Consider the following 16,520-nt stretch of genomic DNA (forward strand, 5'->3'; position numbering starts at 1 on the left):
CCTAATGGGGTGGGCAGAGCCACAAGTAATCAAAGACAACTTGCAGCCACTGTTGATACGAAGTCCAAAGATGGATATGATGAACCTTATGGTGATAAGGGATCAGCCTATCGCCCATAACATTAGTCCATCATGTTAGAGGACACAATCCCTCTGTCGGTTTTTACGACATGCCCGGGAAGAGAAGCAGCTGAACGTGTTCTATGTTTTTTATATGCTCCCAGAACAGCATAGAAGCAATTGTGTAATTAATATCTAGTTTTTAAGCAATGACATGTGTTTTTTGTAACACTTTATTTATTTATGACAATAAATTGCAATCAAGTTTATCTAGGTATAATTATAAAAATATAAATAATAAAATAATAAATAAAAATAAATAAATATATAAATTTTAGGTGTATTAATGATAGCGATGAGCCAATGTTGCTTTTAAGAGACTCAAATACTAACCGGCTTCTCTGTCCCCATCGGTCCAATCGACCTTGATGAAGGTGGTCAGTGACACTTCATACACCTTGTTGGTGTCGGCCCCGGTCGCGATGGCTCGCCGCCGCCTGCCGTACCCCGTGGCGCCATTGCTGCATTGTACCTGGACAAAATAAAAAATGATAAAAAAACGTATACAGAAACAGCCTATATACATCCCGGGTGAGAGCCTTAGTAGTTAATGCCATCTGCGGCAAATCTACAATAAGTCACGTCAAAAAAAGGGCTGATGACTTACCCCCTGGCATTTATCCAGACATACAGTAACAGTTCCCTTGAACTGAACGTAGGTGGTGTCTGGGAACTTAAACGCGCGGAATTTGGCCGACAGCACATCCCCGTCGGTTGTTACGAAGTTGTCGAACAAATACGGGTCCACTGAGCATCTGAGGAGGCAATAAATGGATTATCATTTGCATAATAACGTCTGTTGGTTATTATCACGGAAAAGAAGAATGAGGTCGGAAGAAACTTGCGCCATAGAAGTATGAGCAAATAGTTCATACTTCAACTTTGCGAAACTGTTCGAATCTTTAAGGAAGTATAAGACATATATTATATTTGCCATATTCTTCATAGATTTACTACTACCGTAGATTGGACATCAGCGCTCAATAAGTGGGACGCAAAGTTACTGTCAATATAGCAACGTTGTGTGCAATGTATAGCTAAACAACCGCCAAGTTTTCGCTGCATTTTTGTATCAAACGCTGTATCTACGGTAGTGGTGAATCAATTATATTCTTTCTCGAAACGAATAGATTAGTTTTTCAGGTTATTTTTTTTTCATAAGTCTAATTTGTCAGTTTTCAAGTACGACTTACAACTTACCCGTTAAATATGATAGTCTCCTGCTGCTTGCCAGTGTCAGTGACGTGCATGTAGCTGACTTGAAGCCCGTACACCGGAGCTGACGCGTTGTCCAGGAAGATCTCCATCGACAGAGGAGTTCCGGGACTAACTGAGATCTCGCCAGACACCCTTGAAGACAGAAATCATATTAAATAAGTTGGGAAGCTTTGCAAGTCGTTCGGGAAACATTGCAAGTCGGTCGGGAAACATTGCAAGCCGGTCGGGAAACATTGTAAGTCGGCCGGGAAACTTTGCAAGTAGACCAGAAAAAAGGTTGAATTATAAATGTGTACCATCAGCCTATCGACTAAATAACATGATTGTAAACTTACTGTTTTCCATTTTGTTTCACGACAGCACCAAGGATTGGCTCCGGGGCTTTTCCTTCTTCATATCTCGTGATGTTTAGAGTTCTGCAAGAAAAAGACAAAGTTAAAAAAAAAACAATAAATTTTTACTTTTTTCGGATTTTTCCTTTCCGATGAGGTGAGGTAAAGGCTTTAGTTATTCATTGCAATCTACACCACACAATTTATTTCCCGAAAATTTCGGGATCTCGCGGGATTGATATTTCTAATCCCGCGGGATCTCAAATTTGCGATCTCGAGTCGGGAATGCATTCTTTAGCTGTGACCAATAGCCGTACGACGTCTATCCACGTACAGACGTCCCGCCAAAATCGGGACGTCTGGCAACGCTGCTAACATCCCTGGTTCATATTGTAGCGGACCCAACTAGTTGGCCACCTAGTTCCGCTCACATGCAACAGATGGCGCCACATTCAATAATGCAGACTTCAAGCGGTCGTGAAACGCGATATCGAAGTTTACACAGCGGCACATTATACAACTTCCAACACAACACTGTTGGATCGTCGATCCCTAGTCACACTACCAACTTGTGGCTAGCGGGGTACTATGCTCAGTTCGGTATCCCGAAAACATCCTTTGGCGGCAGCACATCCTCGCCGCCAAAATATCATTCCTTCGATACTCACTCAGGTTCATTGAAGTCTAATGGGAAGCTGTCAACAGCTCTCCTCGCCAGCGCTCGCAGCTTGCCTGTCACTACACATCGCACCGTCACTGTCTCGCGCCCGCCAGCCGTATCTTCTATCACTATCTTGTGGTAGAACGTCCTCTTGCCCTGGAGAAGAGCATTCAAAGTAAAAAAAAAAAAACAAAAAAAAAAAAAAATTACATTAACATGTTGAACGCCATGGTGTACGGTCACGAACATTACTATGTATACACTTTGGTACCACGTCACATTAACTTTTTTGACAAGTTGAACTGTAAGTCTCACTAAATGTCAAATATGTTAGTGCGACAGAGTCCTAAAGTGGGTACATTATATTGCTCATGACTGTACGGTCACGAGCATTACTATGTATACACTTTGGTACCATGTCACATTAACTTTTCTGACAAATTGAACTGTAAGTCTTACTAAATGTCAAATATGTTAGTGCGACAGAGTCCTAAAGTGGGTACATTACATTATTATTATTGCTCATGACTGCACATTAAGTGTCCAACGGCCACACCAAAAATGTCCAAAAATCGTAAAGACTTTTATTGCGAATAATGTCTTGAAGGAACTCGTTTGTTTTTGAATTCATGTTTGGATCATAAATGATTATCACGTGCTCAGCGGTGAAGGAAAACATCGCGAGGAAACCCAAATTCCCGAGAAATGTATTTTCGGAGATATAAATAAATAATAAATAAATAAATAATCATTTATTTCGGAATCATAATCTTCCATAGTTTGTTAGTATTGACAAAGAAAAATGGCTTAGGGGACATCTCGTCCCAGTCTTAAACTGGGCCCATGGACGAATTTGCCCTTTTCTAATTTGATAGTGGGTAACTGGGCCCACTATGATTCAGTTGTTGGGACGATTACACCATTGATTATTTTCTAGTGTTAGTAAAGCATAATGTTAGTGAAGATATGTGACCTAAGCTGTATTGGGCTGGTTTTCCCTTCGCGGACTGGAAAGGTTAGACAGGCAGTCGCTTCTGTAAAAAACCTATCAAATCTTTAGGTTAGGTAAGCGGACCGTGTGAAAAACGGGACAATGCTGGGGAGATGATGTTGTTGTTGTTGTTATTGTTGTTGTTGTTATTGTTGTTGTTGATGTTGATGTTGTTTTTTCCTGTTTGTGCAATAAAGTATTTGTTATGTTATGATGATGATTGTCTGGATATAACTAAAATATAATAGACAAAACGGTTTACTCATTATTTTCCGATACTTAATAATATCTTGTTCCCTATTAATTGGGTCGAAGATAAATTAACGTCGAAACCAAATTACACGAGAAGCAAATGGTATTAACTACTTGGCCGGACAAATGGGGAGCGCTGAGGGGTCTCACCCGGTACAAAATTTAAGACAGCAGACCTGAGGGCTTTTGGCGAACCTCGGCTCGGGGCGTCGTCTGACAGGATTATAAGTATTTCAAAGATTTAATCGACCCTAGAGGGTCGATAGCGATAATCGCTGTGAGGGAAATTATCGACCACGCCGGCGGGGTCGGTATCAGCGTCCTTGGAAACGGAAAAAAACCCTAGAAATGTAGGAAAACAAAATACAATTTTCGGAAGTATGTGACCTAACTTGTATTGGGCTGGTTTTCCCTTTGCGGGTTGGAAGGTCAGACGGGCAGTCGCTTCTGTAAAAAACCGGACCTGTCAAATCCTCAGAGTAGGTAAGCGGACCCTGTGGAAACGGAATAACGCTAGAGAGATGATGATATAAGCACTTGATTGTTTTTTTTTACGGTAAGATTAGTTATAAAAAAATAAATGGAAAGAGGAAGGGGAGGCCTTTGCCCAGCAGTGGGATCTTGTAGGCTAGATTAGATTAGATTTAGATTAGAAGATTACTTATATCAACTATCAACTAATAACTATTGGTAAAATAAAGGTTATCAATTTTCAGGGAAATCATCGACCACGCCGGCGGGGTCGGGAAAAAACAATTGAAACTACCTACGAGTATTAACCTAACGAATGGTGCATTTAATAACTAATGTAGGTGTTACGATCGATACCACCTGCCTGTTCTCAGTTATTTTCATTTTAAACTTAACTAGCATCACGCTTGAAACCCCGAAGAGGTGGGCAGAGTTGTGTAGTATACAGGGTGTTAGTGACATCGTAACGAAAACTTTGAGGGATAATTCAGACCATCATTCTGAGTTGGTATCAAGTGGAATTTTCCGTCGTTTATTATTTTTAATTCTATACTTTTGCGACGGAAGATTCCACTTGATATCAATTCAGAATCATGGTCTGAATCATCCCTAAAATTTTTCGTCATTAACACCCTGTAAACATAGATGAGATACTGTCTGTCTGAACTTCCAACCCGCGAAGGGAAAGCCAGTCCAATACAGGTTAGTTCATATACCTGCGAAAATGCATTTCTCGGGAATGTGGGTTTCCTCAAGATGTTTGCCTTCACCGCTGAATGATCCAAACATGAATTCGACAATCATTGGTTTAGGCCTGTACTGGATTCGAACCTGCGACCTCAAAGTGAGAGGCAAGCTACCAACAGGGCTACCACGGCTTTGTACACATTAGTACAGTTATCAATGACAAAAAAGGTACAAAAGGCGGGCTTATTTTTAAAAGAGATCTCTTTCAAGTAACTTTAAGTGTAAGAGGAAAATGAAAATAAACAAAAAAGGAAATGTTGATACATACATAAACTCACGCCCGTAATCCCTAATGGGGTGGGCAGAGCCACAAGTAATCAAAGACAACTTGCAGCCACTGTTGATACGATGTCGTAAGCTGGATATGATGAACCTTATGGTGATAAGGGATCAGCCTATCGCCCATAACATGAAATGTTGATACTTACAGTAATCTTATTAAGCACCCTGGTCACCCCACATTTGTGAGGGTCTTGAAGGTCGAGCATGAAGGTCGCGGCGTTGTCTTCCATGTACGGCATGCACGGCTTGTAGTCTGAAAGGAGTGGACAGAGGAACATTTATTACACAACTAATAAATACATGTTGTTAGTCACATCGTAACGAAAACTTTGAGGGATGATTCAGACCATGATTCTGAGTTGATATCAAGTGGAATTTTCCGTCGAAAAAGTATGGAATTAAAAATAATTAAAAAATAAACACTAAAATTTTCACATTGTTTTAAGTTTACGCGGTTATTATCATAATTAAAACACATAATAACGGGTTCTTACCGCGTTTAAATGCGCGTCGAAATATCGGGAGTCTCATATCCCCATTTAAACGCGGTAAGAACCCGTTATTATGTGCTTTAATTACTAAAATTTTCATGAATTTTCCGTCAGGAAATTCCACTTGATATCAACTCAGAATCATGGTCTGATTCATCCCCTTCAGTATTCGTTACAGTGTTGCTAACACTCTGTATAAGGATAAGTTGCTTGATATTTGGATCAGATAGGTATGTATAGAATTATGTAATTATCAATATTGCTTCTCTTTATTTTGATCAGAATAATAATGGGTGGAAAATGCTTGGGTGTAATAACAAGGGTCATCATTTATACTAGTCTTGCCGAGAAATCGATAGTTTTACTATCGATAGTAAACAGCCAAAATCTACCCAACCGATAGGCCGATAGTATCGATAGTATCAATAGTTTTTCATTTTTTAACTATCGATAGTATCATTACTTATCAATAGTATCGCTAAAAAATTGCAATCGATACTATCGATAGAGTCGATACTGTCGATTAATTATCGATATTATCGTGTTTTGGTAAACTATCGATAGGGCGCTATCGAGCGGCAACACTAATTTATACCCAAAACAATGATAAAAAGATGCATATAGCTGCTATAGAATGAAATTCGAAGGTTCCAGCGCTATCTATATTGTTTGTGAAGAAGGTTGCCTGGAAAGTTCCTTTACGTTGCTTTTTGTTGTGTTTATGTGAAATAAAGTGTTCCATATTATTATGTCAAGGAATTATATAATATAAGAGGTATGTTATAGAGAAGTCAAGGAATTGGCCTTTGATAGACTGGAATGGAAAATGCTACACCGACATGAGCGTGGCTCTTAACCCTTTCATGGACAGAGACCATGGGTCATTGATGATTCATAATAGTATGTCACCTTGGAATCGGAACGTCCGTAGACGTTCTGTCCTTGAAAGTGTTAAATAAGTATGTAACTACTTGGCCGACCAAGTGATGAGCGCTGATTATCGTTACAGACGAGCCCGGCCGGTGTAAATATGTCGACAAACACGGGAGAACGTTCGCGCATGCGCCTTACTTGCGTGCAAGCCATCTTGCGTAGTGAGTTACTATGGTGGCTGTGATGTGGTAGGATTTGTACTGTTATGTTATCTACACCTATTACAACACATAACATAAGCTTAAGGATATATACAGGGTGTTAGTGACACCGTAACGAATACTCAGGGAGATGATTCAGACCACGATTCTGAGTTAATATCAAGTGGAATTTTCCGTCGCAAGATTCATGATTTGTTTTTTAAATTATTTTCTATTCTATACTTTTGCGTACGTATTTTTTTTTGCCCTGCAGGTTATAATGCACAAGACGACCTCTTAATATACTAATGCGGAGCTCCGTGCGTCGTAAAGTTTGCGGACGAGTGGAGTGCAAAGTTGAAGTATGAACTATTTGCTTATACTTGTATGGCGCGAGTTTGTCGCTCACTTGGTCATTCTAGACTCTTTTTTCTATTCCGTGGGTACATCCGTCGCAAGATAACCTAAGTACCCGCACGTCACCGAGCTTTCTGTTAGACCAACGCGATAGGTGGTGAGCTGTGCAGCAGTATCGCTTCTATAATGGTCGAGCGACGATTTTTGTCAGCGATTTCTTATCATTTATACACACATCATTGTCACTAATTTAAGAGCCACGCTCTTGTCGGTGTAGCATCCAGTCCATTCTTGTCTATCAAAGACGAATTCCTTCACCTCCTTATAAGACACGACGTTCGCCTTCTCTTTAATCTGTACTATGTAAGCTCTTCTTGGTCTTCCCCTTCCTCTCTTTCTATAGATAATGTTTTTAATAAATTCGTCGTGCCTTATTAAGTGTTATAATCATCTTGCCTCTTCTGGCCTCAACTAACTCTTTTCCCTTACTCTTACTAGCACTTCCTCATTAGTAACTCTTTCAGTCCAACTTATTCTTTCCATCCTCCTCCAACACCACATCATACATATCTGCAAAAGTTCTGCCATTCTGATCGACACAAAACAGCCGAACAAATCTCCCCTTCATTTCAGCGCAGAATCCAACAGCTTTTACGTCTGCGCGGCCAGCCCACCCCGACAGAACTATATGCATGCAATCCAGTTGCTTTTCAGATAGCATACAGTGAAGTGTGCCCGTTATCAATCAATTGCCCATTAAAAATCCATAAAAAACAACATTAAACTGTCATAAACATTTAAAAAAATGCAAATTTTAAGTTATTTTCGTGGCTGAAGAAAGTATTTACGAGGAAAAAGATGAAAAATTGCAACATTTTATCGTAAAGGTGCGTAATAGAATGTTTAGTTCCGTTGCGATGAACTAGATGGCGCTAATCAAAAGCGTCGTTTGCATAAAGTTGTAACGTTCAACTGTATGTGCAGTGTTTAGAGTTGGTTTTACTGTAATTTTGTTTGTAGGGTTTTACTTTTAATTTGAACTTGTGATGGTTTAGCTAGTTCGCTGTGAACTGCCTTTGATGAATTATAAATCAAAGTTAAGCTGTTGAACATAGGTACTTTGGAGTCAATAGCCGATTTAAAAGGTAAGTCTCGCTGGAAAGCGGGAATCATTTCCGGTACCTATCAGTTTTAGTTTTGTTTTAAATACTTAATTTCCGGATGGTATTCAATGAGAGACTTTGCGGGCTACGTTCCCCAAAAATAAAATAAATGGCGTTGTACAGATTTAACGTTATAATTGCCTATTATCTCATTGATCGAGTAGGTACATAATTAGTCAAAAACATAAAGTAATGGCAGAGGCGTACAAACAAATAACTGTTGCTTGATATTTAGATCAGACTAGCTTTTGTCCGCGACTTCTGGCGTTATAAAAGAGAGGACTTTGTGTGTGTGGGAGCGCATGTCAAATTTCAAGCATCTAACTTAGTTTAGATTTTTTCATACAACATTTTTCTCAAAAATTCTTCAACTCCCATTTTTCAAAACACACAGCCATAACTAAACTTTATATTTACTAATTTATGCATGAATGCTAGATTGAAAACTCGTATCTTACGCGGTTTAGATTTTTTCATACAAATGTTTTTCCCGCTAACTCCCGTTCCCTTGGGAATTTTGCAATATCCTGTTGCAACTAAGCTTTAAGTTTACTAGGGTACCTTAGTTTGGCGCATGCCAAATTTCAAGCGTCTTACTTAAGTGGGTTAGATTTTTCATACAAAAGGATTTTCCCGCTAATTCCCGTTCCCGTGGGAATTTCGGGAATTCCTTTCTTAGTGCACCTCCACGGTACCTAAGCTACGTCCCTTCCAAATTTCAAGTGCCTACGTTTAGCCGTTTAGGCTGTGCGTTGATATGTCAGTCATTCAGTCAGTCAGTTTCTCCTTTTATATATTTAGAGAAGATATGTGCCACAGAATTATATTGCATCTCTTTATTTTGATCAGTATAATAATGATTGAAAGATGTGTTGTGTCTGGGTGTAACAACTAGAGTTATCATTTACACCCAAAAACAAAGATAAAAGATGCATTAAATAAATAAATAAATAAAATTGTTTATTTTGGATCAAAAAATTACATCCATATTATGTTAGTAAGATGTGAATTATGAAACTATTGTTAGTAACGAAAATTATATTACTATATTATTATTATTTGGTACTAATTCCTGCAAATACAATCTAATTTTATTTTAAGTTATATCTGTCATTTTCTTATCCGCCGAAAAGGAAAGGGACGGGTAAGCATAAAATTTATGGAACACACGTAAATTTTAAGCACAAATCTAAAAAAATCGTCAAAAATTTTTACATTGGCCAATAACCCGACAGAATTAAGTCGACAGCACACGTCAAACGGTTTGCATACCAGCGAGATACCTTTTTGATTCGCCCGGGTTATTATTCATTAATTTACTCATTCTTCCTAAAATTAGGAGCTGTCAATCATCCGTCCCTTTCCTTTTCGGCGGATAAGAAAATGACAGGTATAACTTAAAGTAAAATTAGGAGGTGTCTGCAGGAATCGGGGACAATAACGGGTTCTTACCGCGTTTAAATTAGGGATATGAAACTCCCGATATTTCGACACTGTTGCAAGTGCCATGATCACGGGATGACTGATGAGATTGGAGTGGATTATGGATTTATCTTTTCCACTCCAATCTCATGCAACAGTGTCGAAATATCGCGAGTCTCATATCCCTGATTTAAACGCGGTAAGAACCCGTTATAAGTGTTTTAATAGTTAGTTATCCATGAAATTAGAAGGTTAAGGTGATGCGTTTCAGTCAGCTAGGTAGCGTTGCGTCAGTAGGTGGCGTTACTTCTGAAGGGAAATCTGTAGAGCGCCATCTGCGTTTTTTTTTGGAACGTAGCTTGGAGAGTCCCTAATTAATTATATTGATTTTGTATTTGTAAATATTGCTATACAGAGAAGTATCAATCTAAGTATAAAAACGAACTTCTCTTCTTGTGGGTTGTGAAGTGGAATACCAACCTCATCAACCCTGGTGTCAGGATTACTATTGAGCCGCCAAAGGCCCTTGACGAGGCTCATGTAACGATTACTCGTGCCTTCCGAAGCACGGATCATCTTGCTTTCGGACAATCGGGTGATCAACCTGCAATGTCCTAACCAAACTAAATGTTGTTGTATGTACTTGTTATTTTTACTCCTTATTTGCGATGTTCGACAGTATCACAATAATTGGAACTTATAAAAATAAGTAGATATATCATTTAACATTTACAGCAACATTTGTTTATATTTAAATTACAGATCGGAACGCTGGAAATCACACTAACCATTTCATCTATATCTGAAACTAAACGACGAACCGTGACAGACCATGCTCACAGCTATAAATCAAATCCCCTTCTCTTAAAAAGAAGAAGAATCTCCTTTTGAAAAAGGAAAAGAAGGCGAAACAATTGACAATAGAAGAAAAATCGAATTCTACTTTTAAAAAGGAAAAGGAGGCGAAACAATTGACAATAGAAGAAGAATCGAATTCTACTTTTAAAAAGGTAAAGAAGGCGAAACAATTGACAATAGAAGAAGAATCGAATTCCTTTTTTAAAAAGGAAAAGAAGGCAAAATAATTGATTACCACGATCATTCTCTATCGTTTACCCTGGACGCGTCAAGAGATACCAGTATAGAAGAGAGGAGTTTACTCCTGAAGTTTAAGAGGAAGAAAAAGCGAAATATGACATACAAATGGGGAACGGAGCAGACGAGGTTCTTCATAGAAGAATATGGCAGACAGGCTTGCTTATGGGACTTGAAACACGCGGATTATAAGAACAGAGAGGCTAGAAATAACGCTTATAAGAACATCATACAGAGTATGGAATCGAAAAGCATTTATATGACTGAGAATGACGTGAAGAATAAAATAAGGTAGATATCCACTTTACATTGGCCCTGATCCCTGCAGACATGTCGAATTGATTTGATGTGGATTTAGTGAATTTGTTTTGTTTACCTGTTTGCTCCTTTTCTGGGTTGTGAGTTAAATGCCCGATCTTACCAGCCATGTATATGCTAATAAAGAGTTTTACTTGTATTGTCTAAGGTCCCTTCGTTGCACGTATTTCGGAGTGCTGGCCAAGGTGGAAAGGTCCAAGATTTTAGAGGAAGTCCAGGAGTACCCGTACGTGCCGAAACTTGGTTGGTTTGATGCCATGCATTTCCTGAGAGGAGTCTCTGATCCGAACGATATTGATGATTCCGTGGTGAGTAACTACCTTCGTGGTCTAGTGGTTGAGCGTTGGGTTCACGGGTGCGAATCCCGGTGGGAAAATTTCACAAGAATCACTTTGTGATCCCTAATATTGTTAGAACATTAAAGGCTGATCACCCGAGTGTCTGAAAGTAAGATGATCCATGATTCGCAAGGCATACTTACTGATGTGAGTACGTAGTCGTTAGATGAGCCATGTCAGGGCCTTTGGCGGCTCAATAGTAACCCTGACACCAGGCGTTGCTGGAAGCCGGAACTGCATTTCGAAAATCCATCGATCGATAACAAATAGTAGACAAATAGTGCTAAGCACGTATTTATGTGTGCTGTCGCAAAGTAGTGTAATCCGCGAACGAAGCTACCGGCGACCCATGATAGCGACGAATAAAACTTTCGTCAATTACATCGGTGAATGGTTTTTCGGGTTTTGACAGTTCCGGCTTTGGGTCGTGAGGTTGGTAATCCACCACATAACCCACCCGATAGAAGAAGACTACATTGGTAAATCTACACGTGCCAGATCAGGGCAGCGGTTAAGTTTAGTATGATTTACTCTGAACTGGCGTGTATGAATCGATTGATGAGTAAGGAGGAAGCAAAAAAGTATTCAGGATCGATGTAAATGAAATTCCATAGTCTCTGCTTACCCCAGTAACTAGGCGTGAGTTTATGTATGTATGTATGTAAATACTTAATCATTCCAACTGTCTTTTCCAGATGTCCGGTCCTGAGACCTCAAACGACACCGAACAGAACTACACGCACAACCAGCTGCCACCATCTTTCTGGAACACTCCTTACAAACTCAAAGCGACCAGACAACCCACACCTCGCCTCGATCCGATCAGCAAAGACCACCAGAAGAAACCTGAAGAGAACCCTGGAGTCTTACAATCCTTTGGCATCCAGGAAGATATGTATCCACAGATATCCGTGGCAGAAGACGATCTGAGATCAAGCACGGAGACACCCCAAATGACGGATATAAGGAAAGAACTGCGGCAGATTATCGGGGGTGATGAAAAAGATGAGTTTGACGTTTTTGGTCAGAATGTCAGCTTGCAGTTAAAACAACTGCCTTTGGAGTACGCTCTGGAGTCTCAGGAGATGATAATGAGGATGCTGAAAGAGCAGAGAGTGAAGTGTATGAGGCACTGTTCCGTACAGCAGGAGAACCAGTATCCTAACTTGGTGAAGTCGGAGTTGCTATGACTATTAACGTAAGTTGGAACGGTGCTGAGGTGCCGTCATTTTCTTATCCGCTGAAAAGGAAAGGGACGAGTAATCGACAGGCATAAATAGACGTAAAAATTAAGTTGACAGCACATGTCAACCGAGATGCATACTAGCAAGATGCCTATTTGATTCGCCCGGTTTATTAATTCATTCATTCTCACGTTCATTTTAATATTATCAGATGTCAATCATCCGTCCCTTTCCTTTTTGGCGGGTAACAAAATGATAGGTATAAGTTAACATAAAATATGTTGGTATCAGCAGGAAACAGGGCTATTAGGTTATTTTTTTCTGTAGGGTTAAAAAACCCACATCGAAGCAATGAGGGACTTTCCAATGGGCTTTCCCCAAACACACGATAGATGGCGTTGTTAAGTTTTTCTTCGTTTAAACTTCTAATTTCATGGATAACAGACATATGCATCTTTTATCTTTGTTTTTGGGTAAGTGGGTCATTCTTCTTTTTTATCGACAATAAGAAGTCATTTTCTCGTTATATCGGATGTAACATCTTTCATTATAACGGCAATAAATATTTAAAAAAACATCATATAGAGATGTGTCTGTAGAGGAGTATTTAGTGTTTCTCTTTATCTTGGTAATATACTGTTCCTTGCAGGCGCATTGTAAAATAGATTGTGACAGAGTGGCCCTTTTCATCGGAGACAGCATTTCGATTTACCACTCTGTCACAGAATTTTGTGAAAAACAACCAAGCTACGTTAATCACTAATCGAGGAACCGATTAGTATTTCGCTAGTATTTTAAGTATAATAAGATAACTATATTTTTGGACAATGGAAAGATTAAATAAAATTCTAAAACATATAACATAGCAGAGCGAAGGACAGATCATTGTCGATAAAAAAGAAGAACGACCCAAGTAAGTATAAATAATGACCCTTTTTATTACACCAAGGTACAATTACAACTTCCACCCATTATTATTCTGATCAAAATAAAGAGAAGCAATATAAGTAGCAACATCATTCTATACAAATATCAAGCAACAAATATTTTTTGCATCTGCCATTACTTACATTACTTTTTTGAATAATTATGTACCCCAGCAATGAGAAAATAGGTAATTATCACGTTAAAAGTGAACAACGTCATCTATCGTGTGTTTGGGGAACGTTGATTGGACAATGGGACTTTGCAATTTGATATTTGCGCATATTTTTTCATTTTTATAGTAAGTGCGTAATGTCAAGAAATGCCAAATAGCAATATTGCTTTTTTAGATGAATGTGGGACTTCAATCGACGTTCCCAAACACACGATAGATGGCGTTGTTAAGGTTTTTCTTCGTTTAAACTTCTAATTTTATGGATAACAGACATATGCATATTTTATCTTTGTTTTTGGGTATAAATGATGACCCTTGATAGCTATAAATTGCTTCGATGTGGCCTTTTTAACGTCCCTAATAACTGTACAAGTAGAAATTAAGTAGAAATCAAATACAGGGTGTTAGTGACATCGTAACGAATACTCAGGGGGATGATTCAGACCATGATTCTGAGTTAATATCAAGTGGAATTTTTCGTCGCAAAATTCATGATATTTTTTTAGTTTTTTGAATTATTTTCAATTCTATACTTTTGCGATGGAAAATTCCACTTAATATTAACTCAGAATAATCAGCTGAATCATCCCTCTCAGTATTCGTTACGATGTCACTTACACCCCGTACAACTTCATACAGTAGCCATACAAGTAGGTATGGGTGTTAATGACACCGTAACGAATACTGAGGGGGATGGTTCAGACCATGATTCTGAGTTGATATCAAGTGGAATTTTCAGTCTGAATATTCATATATTTTTTTGTGTTTTTTTAAATCATTTTCAGTTCCATACTTTTGCGACGGAAAATTCCACTTGATATCAACTCAGAATCATGGCCTCAATCACCCCTCAAAATTTTCGTTACGATGTCACTAACACCCTGTATATTAGCTTGGGGGTTAAAATGGCCACATCGAAGCAATTCATCTAAGAAAGCAATATTGCATTTTGACATTCGTTTGCATTGCGCACTTACTTTTACATGCGCAAATGTCAAATTGCAACATTGCTTTCTTAGATGAATTGCGTCGATGTGGCCTTTTTAACCCCCCTTTTCTTTTACAACATGTTTTATCAGGCGTACGGGCCAAAAGTATGGAACAGAAAATATAAAAAAAAAAACAAAAAAATTCATGAATTTTCCGACAGGAAATTCCACTTGATATTTACTCAGAATCATGGTCTGAACCATCCCACTCAGTATTCGTTAGGGTGTCACTAACACCCATACCTACTTGTATGGCTATCTGTATGTACTTGTATGGGGTGTAAGTGACATGGTAACGAATACTGAGAGGGATGATTCAGCTGATTATTCTGAGTTAATATCAAGTAGAATTTTCCATCGCAAAAAGTATAGAATATAATTTTTTTAATATAATTTTGCGACGAAAAATTCCACTTGATATTAACTCAGAATCATGGTCTGAATCATCCCTATGAGTATTCGTTACGATGTCACTAACACTCTGTATACTATTAAGGGTGTTATCCACAGATCAGAGAAACACAAGAGACATCAGCACTAGGCATCACACGCTGTTGGCGTGTGAAGCGGCCGCACTAAGACATTCCTGGCTGGACCGCTACATCGAAATACCCGCCGTTCATTGCGTAACAACACAAGCGCGATATCAAACAAGCAATGAAAATGTTAATATAAAGTAGAATTTTCCGTCGCAAATGTATTGAACTGAAAATAATTTAAAAAGCTATGGAAAATTCCACTTGATATTAACTCAGAACCATTTGCTGGGGGGTTAAAACGGCCACATCGAAGCAAGCAAAAGAAAGCAATATTGCAATTTGACATTTGCCCATATAAAAGTAAGTGGGCAATGCAAACAAATGTCAAATAGCAATATTGCTTTCTTAGATGAATTGCTTCGATGTGGCCATTTTAACCCCCCTGAAGGCTCTGAAGCTGAATCATCGTTCAATCAATCATTGAAAGACTCTTTTAATATAAATAGTAGGTACCTATATGTACATTGAATTGTTTATACTAAATAACAGCCGATATACATCCCACTCAGCCTCCGTGGTCTAGTGGTTAGAGCGTTAGGCTCACGATCTGGAGGTCCGGGTTCGATTCCCGGTGGGGATATTGTCGAAATCACTTTGTGAGACTGTCCTTTGTTTGGTAAGGACTTTTCAGGCTTGAATCGCCTGATTGTCCGAAAAAGTAAGATGATTCCGTGCTTCGGAGGGCACGTTAGGCCGTTGGTCCCGGCTATTAGCCGTAAAAACACCTCCACCAACCCGCATTGGAGCAGCGTGGTGGAGTATGCTCCATACCCCCTCCGGTTGGTTGAGGGGAGGCCTGTGCCCAGCAGTGGGACGTATATAGGCAGTTTATGTATACATCCCACTCAGTTACGAGTATGTACCGTTCCCGGGACTGTTACTAAAATGGGAAAGTTCCCGTTGTAAAAAATCTTTACGTCCTTAAGTAAGGACACTGGCTGCTTTTCTTTTTAGAATTGTTCTTTCTTGTACTCTGGTTTTATCTGCGTAAAGGTTAGGTAATCATCATCATCAGCCCATTAACGTCCCCACTGCTGGGGCACGGGCCTTCCCTATGGATAGGGAGTTCGGGCCTTAAACCACCACGCGGGCCCAGTGCGGATTGGTGGTTATTAACGACTGCTAATGCGACAGCCGGGACCAACGGCTTAACGTGGCTTAAGCACGGAGGAGCTCGAGACGAAAACTTTTTTTTTGTGGTCACCCATCCTATGACCGGCCTTTGCGAAAGTTGCTTAACTTCAACAATCAGACCGAGCGCGTTTACCGCTGCGCCACCGAGCTCCTCGCGGTTAGGTAATAATGCTCTTTTTACATAAGTTGTGAGCTTTTTTACTTCAGGGAATGTTTCCAAAGTGAGAACATTAGCGGGAACGGC

The 16,520-nt window shown here is 39.3% G+C and overlaps 2 protein-coding genes across 4 annotated transcripts in view; one reads left to right on the top strand and one right to left on the bottom strand.

Annotated features, from left to right (window-relative positions):
* The window catches only part of LOC126378458 (uncharacterized), a 240,106-nt gene that overhangs the window by 181,608 nt on the left and 41,978 nt on the right, over positions 1-16,520 (bottom strand). For all 3 annotated transcript variants that reach the window (XR_007568080.1, XR_007568079.1, XM_050026833.1), the window contains exons 4-9: positions 5,221-5,327; positions 2,339-2,487; positions 1,674-1,754; positions 1,321-1,470; positions 728-875; positions 454-592 (exon numbers count right to left, since the gene is read on the bottom strand). Coding sequence is in view for 1 of the 3 variants with exons in the window: in XM_050026833.1 (XP_049882790.1) it covers positions 454-592; positions 728-875; positions 1,321-1,470; positions 1,674-1,754; positions 2,339-2,487; positions 5,221-5,327 (774 nt within the window). In the remaining 2 variants the exon portion in view is untranslated. The remainder of the gene's footprint in view (positions 1-453; positions 593-727; positions 876-1,320; positions 1,471-1,673; positions 1,755-2,338; positions 2,488-5,220; positions 5,328-16,520) is intronic.
* Positions 7,726-16,007, top strand: LOC126378491 (uncharacterized). Its single transcript, XM_050026892.1, has 5 exons — positions 7,726-7,882; positions 10,343-10,966; positions 11,142-11,301; positions 12,027-12,529; positions 15,114-16,007. The coding sequence occupies exons 2-4, from the start codon at positions 10,773-10,775 to the stop codon at positions 12,519-12,521; spliced, it is 849 nt and encodes a 282-aa protein (XP_049882849.1). The 5' UTR covers positions 7,726-7,882; positions 10,343-10,772; the 3' UTR covers positions 12,522-12,529; positions 15,114-16,007.

Source organism: Pectinophora gossypiella, chromosome 26, assembly GCF_024362695.1.
Source record: "Pectinophora gossypiella chromosome 26, ilPecGoss1.1, whole genome shotgun sequence".
Lineage (NCBI taxonomy): Eukaryota > Metazoa > Arthropoda > Insecta > Lepidoptera > Gelechiidae > Pectinophora > Pectinophora gossypiella.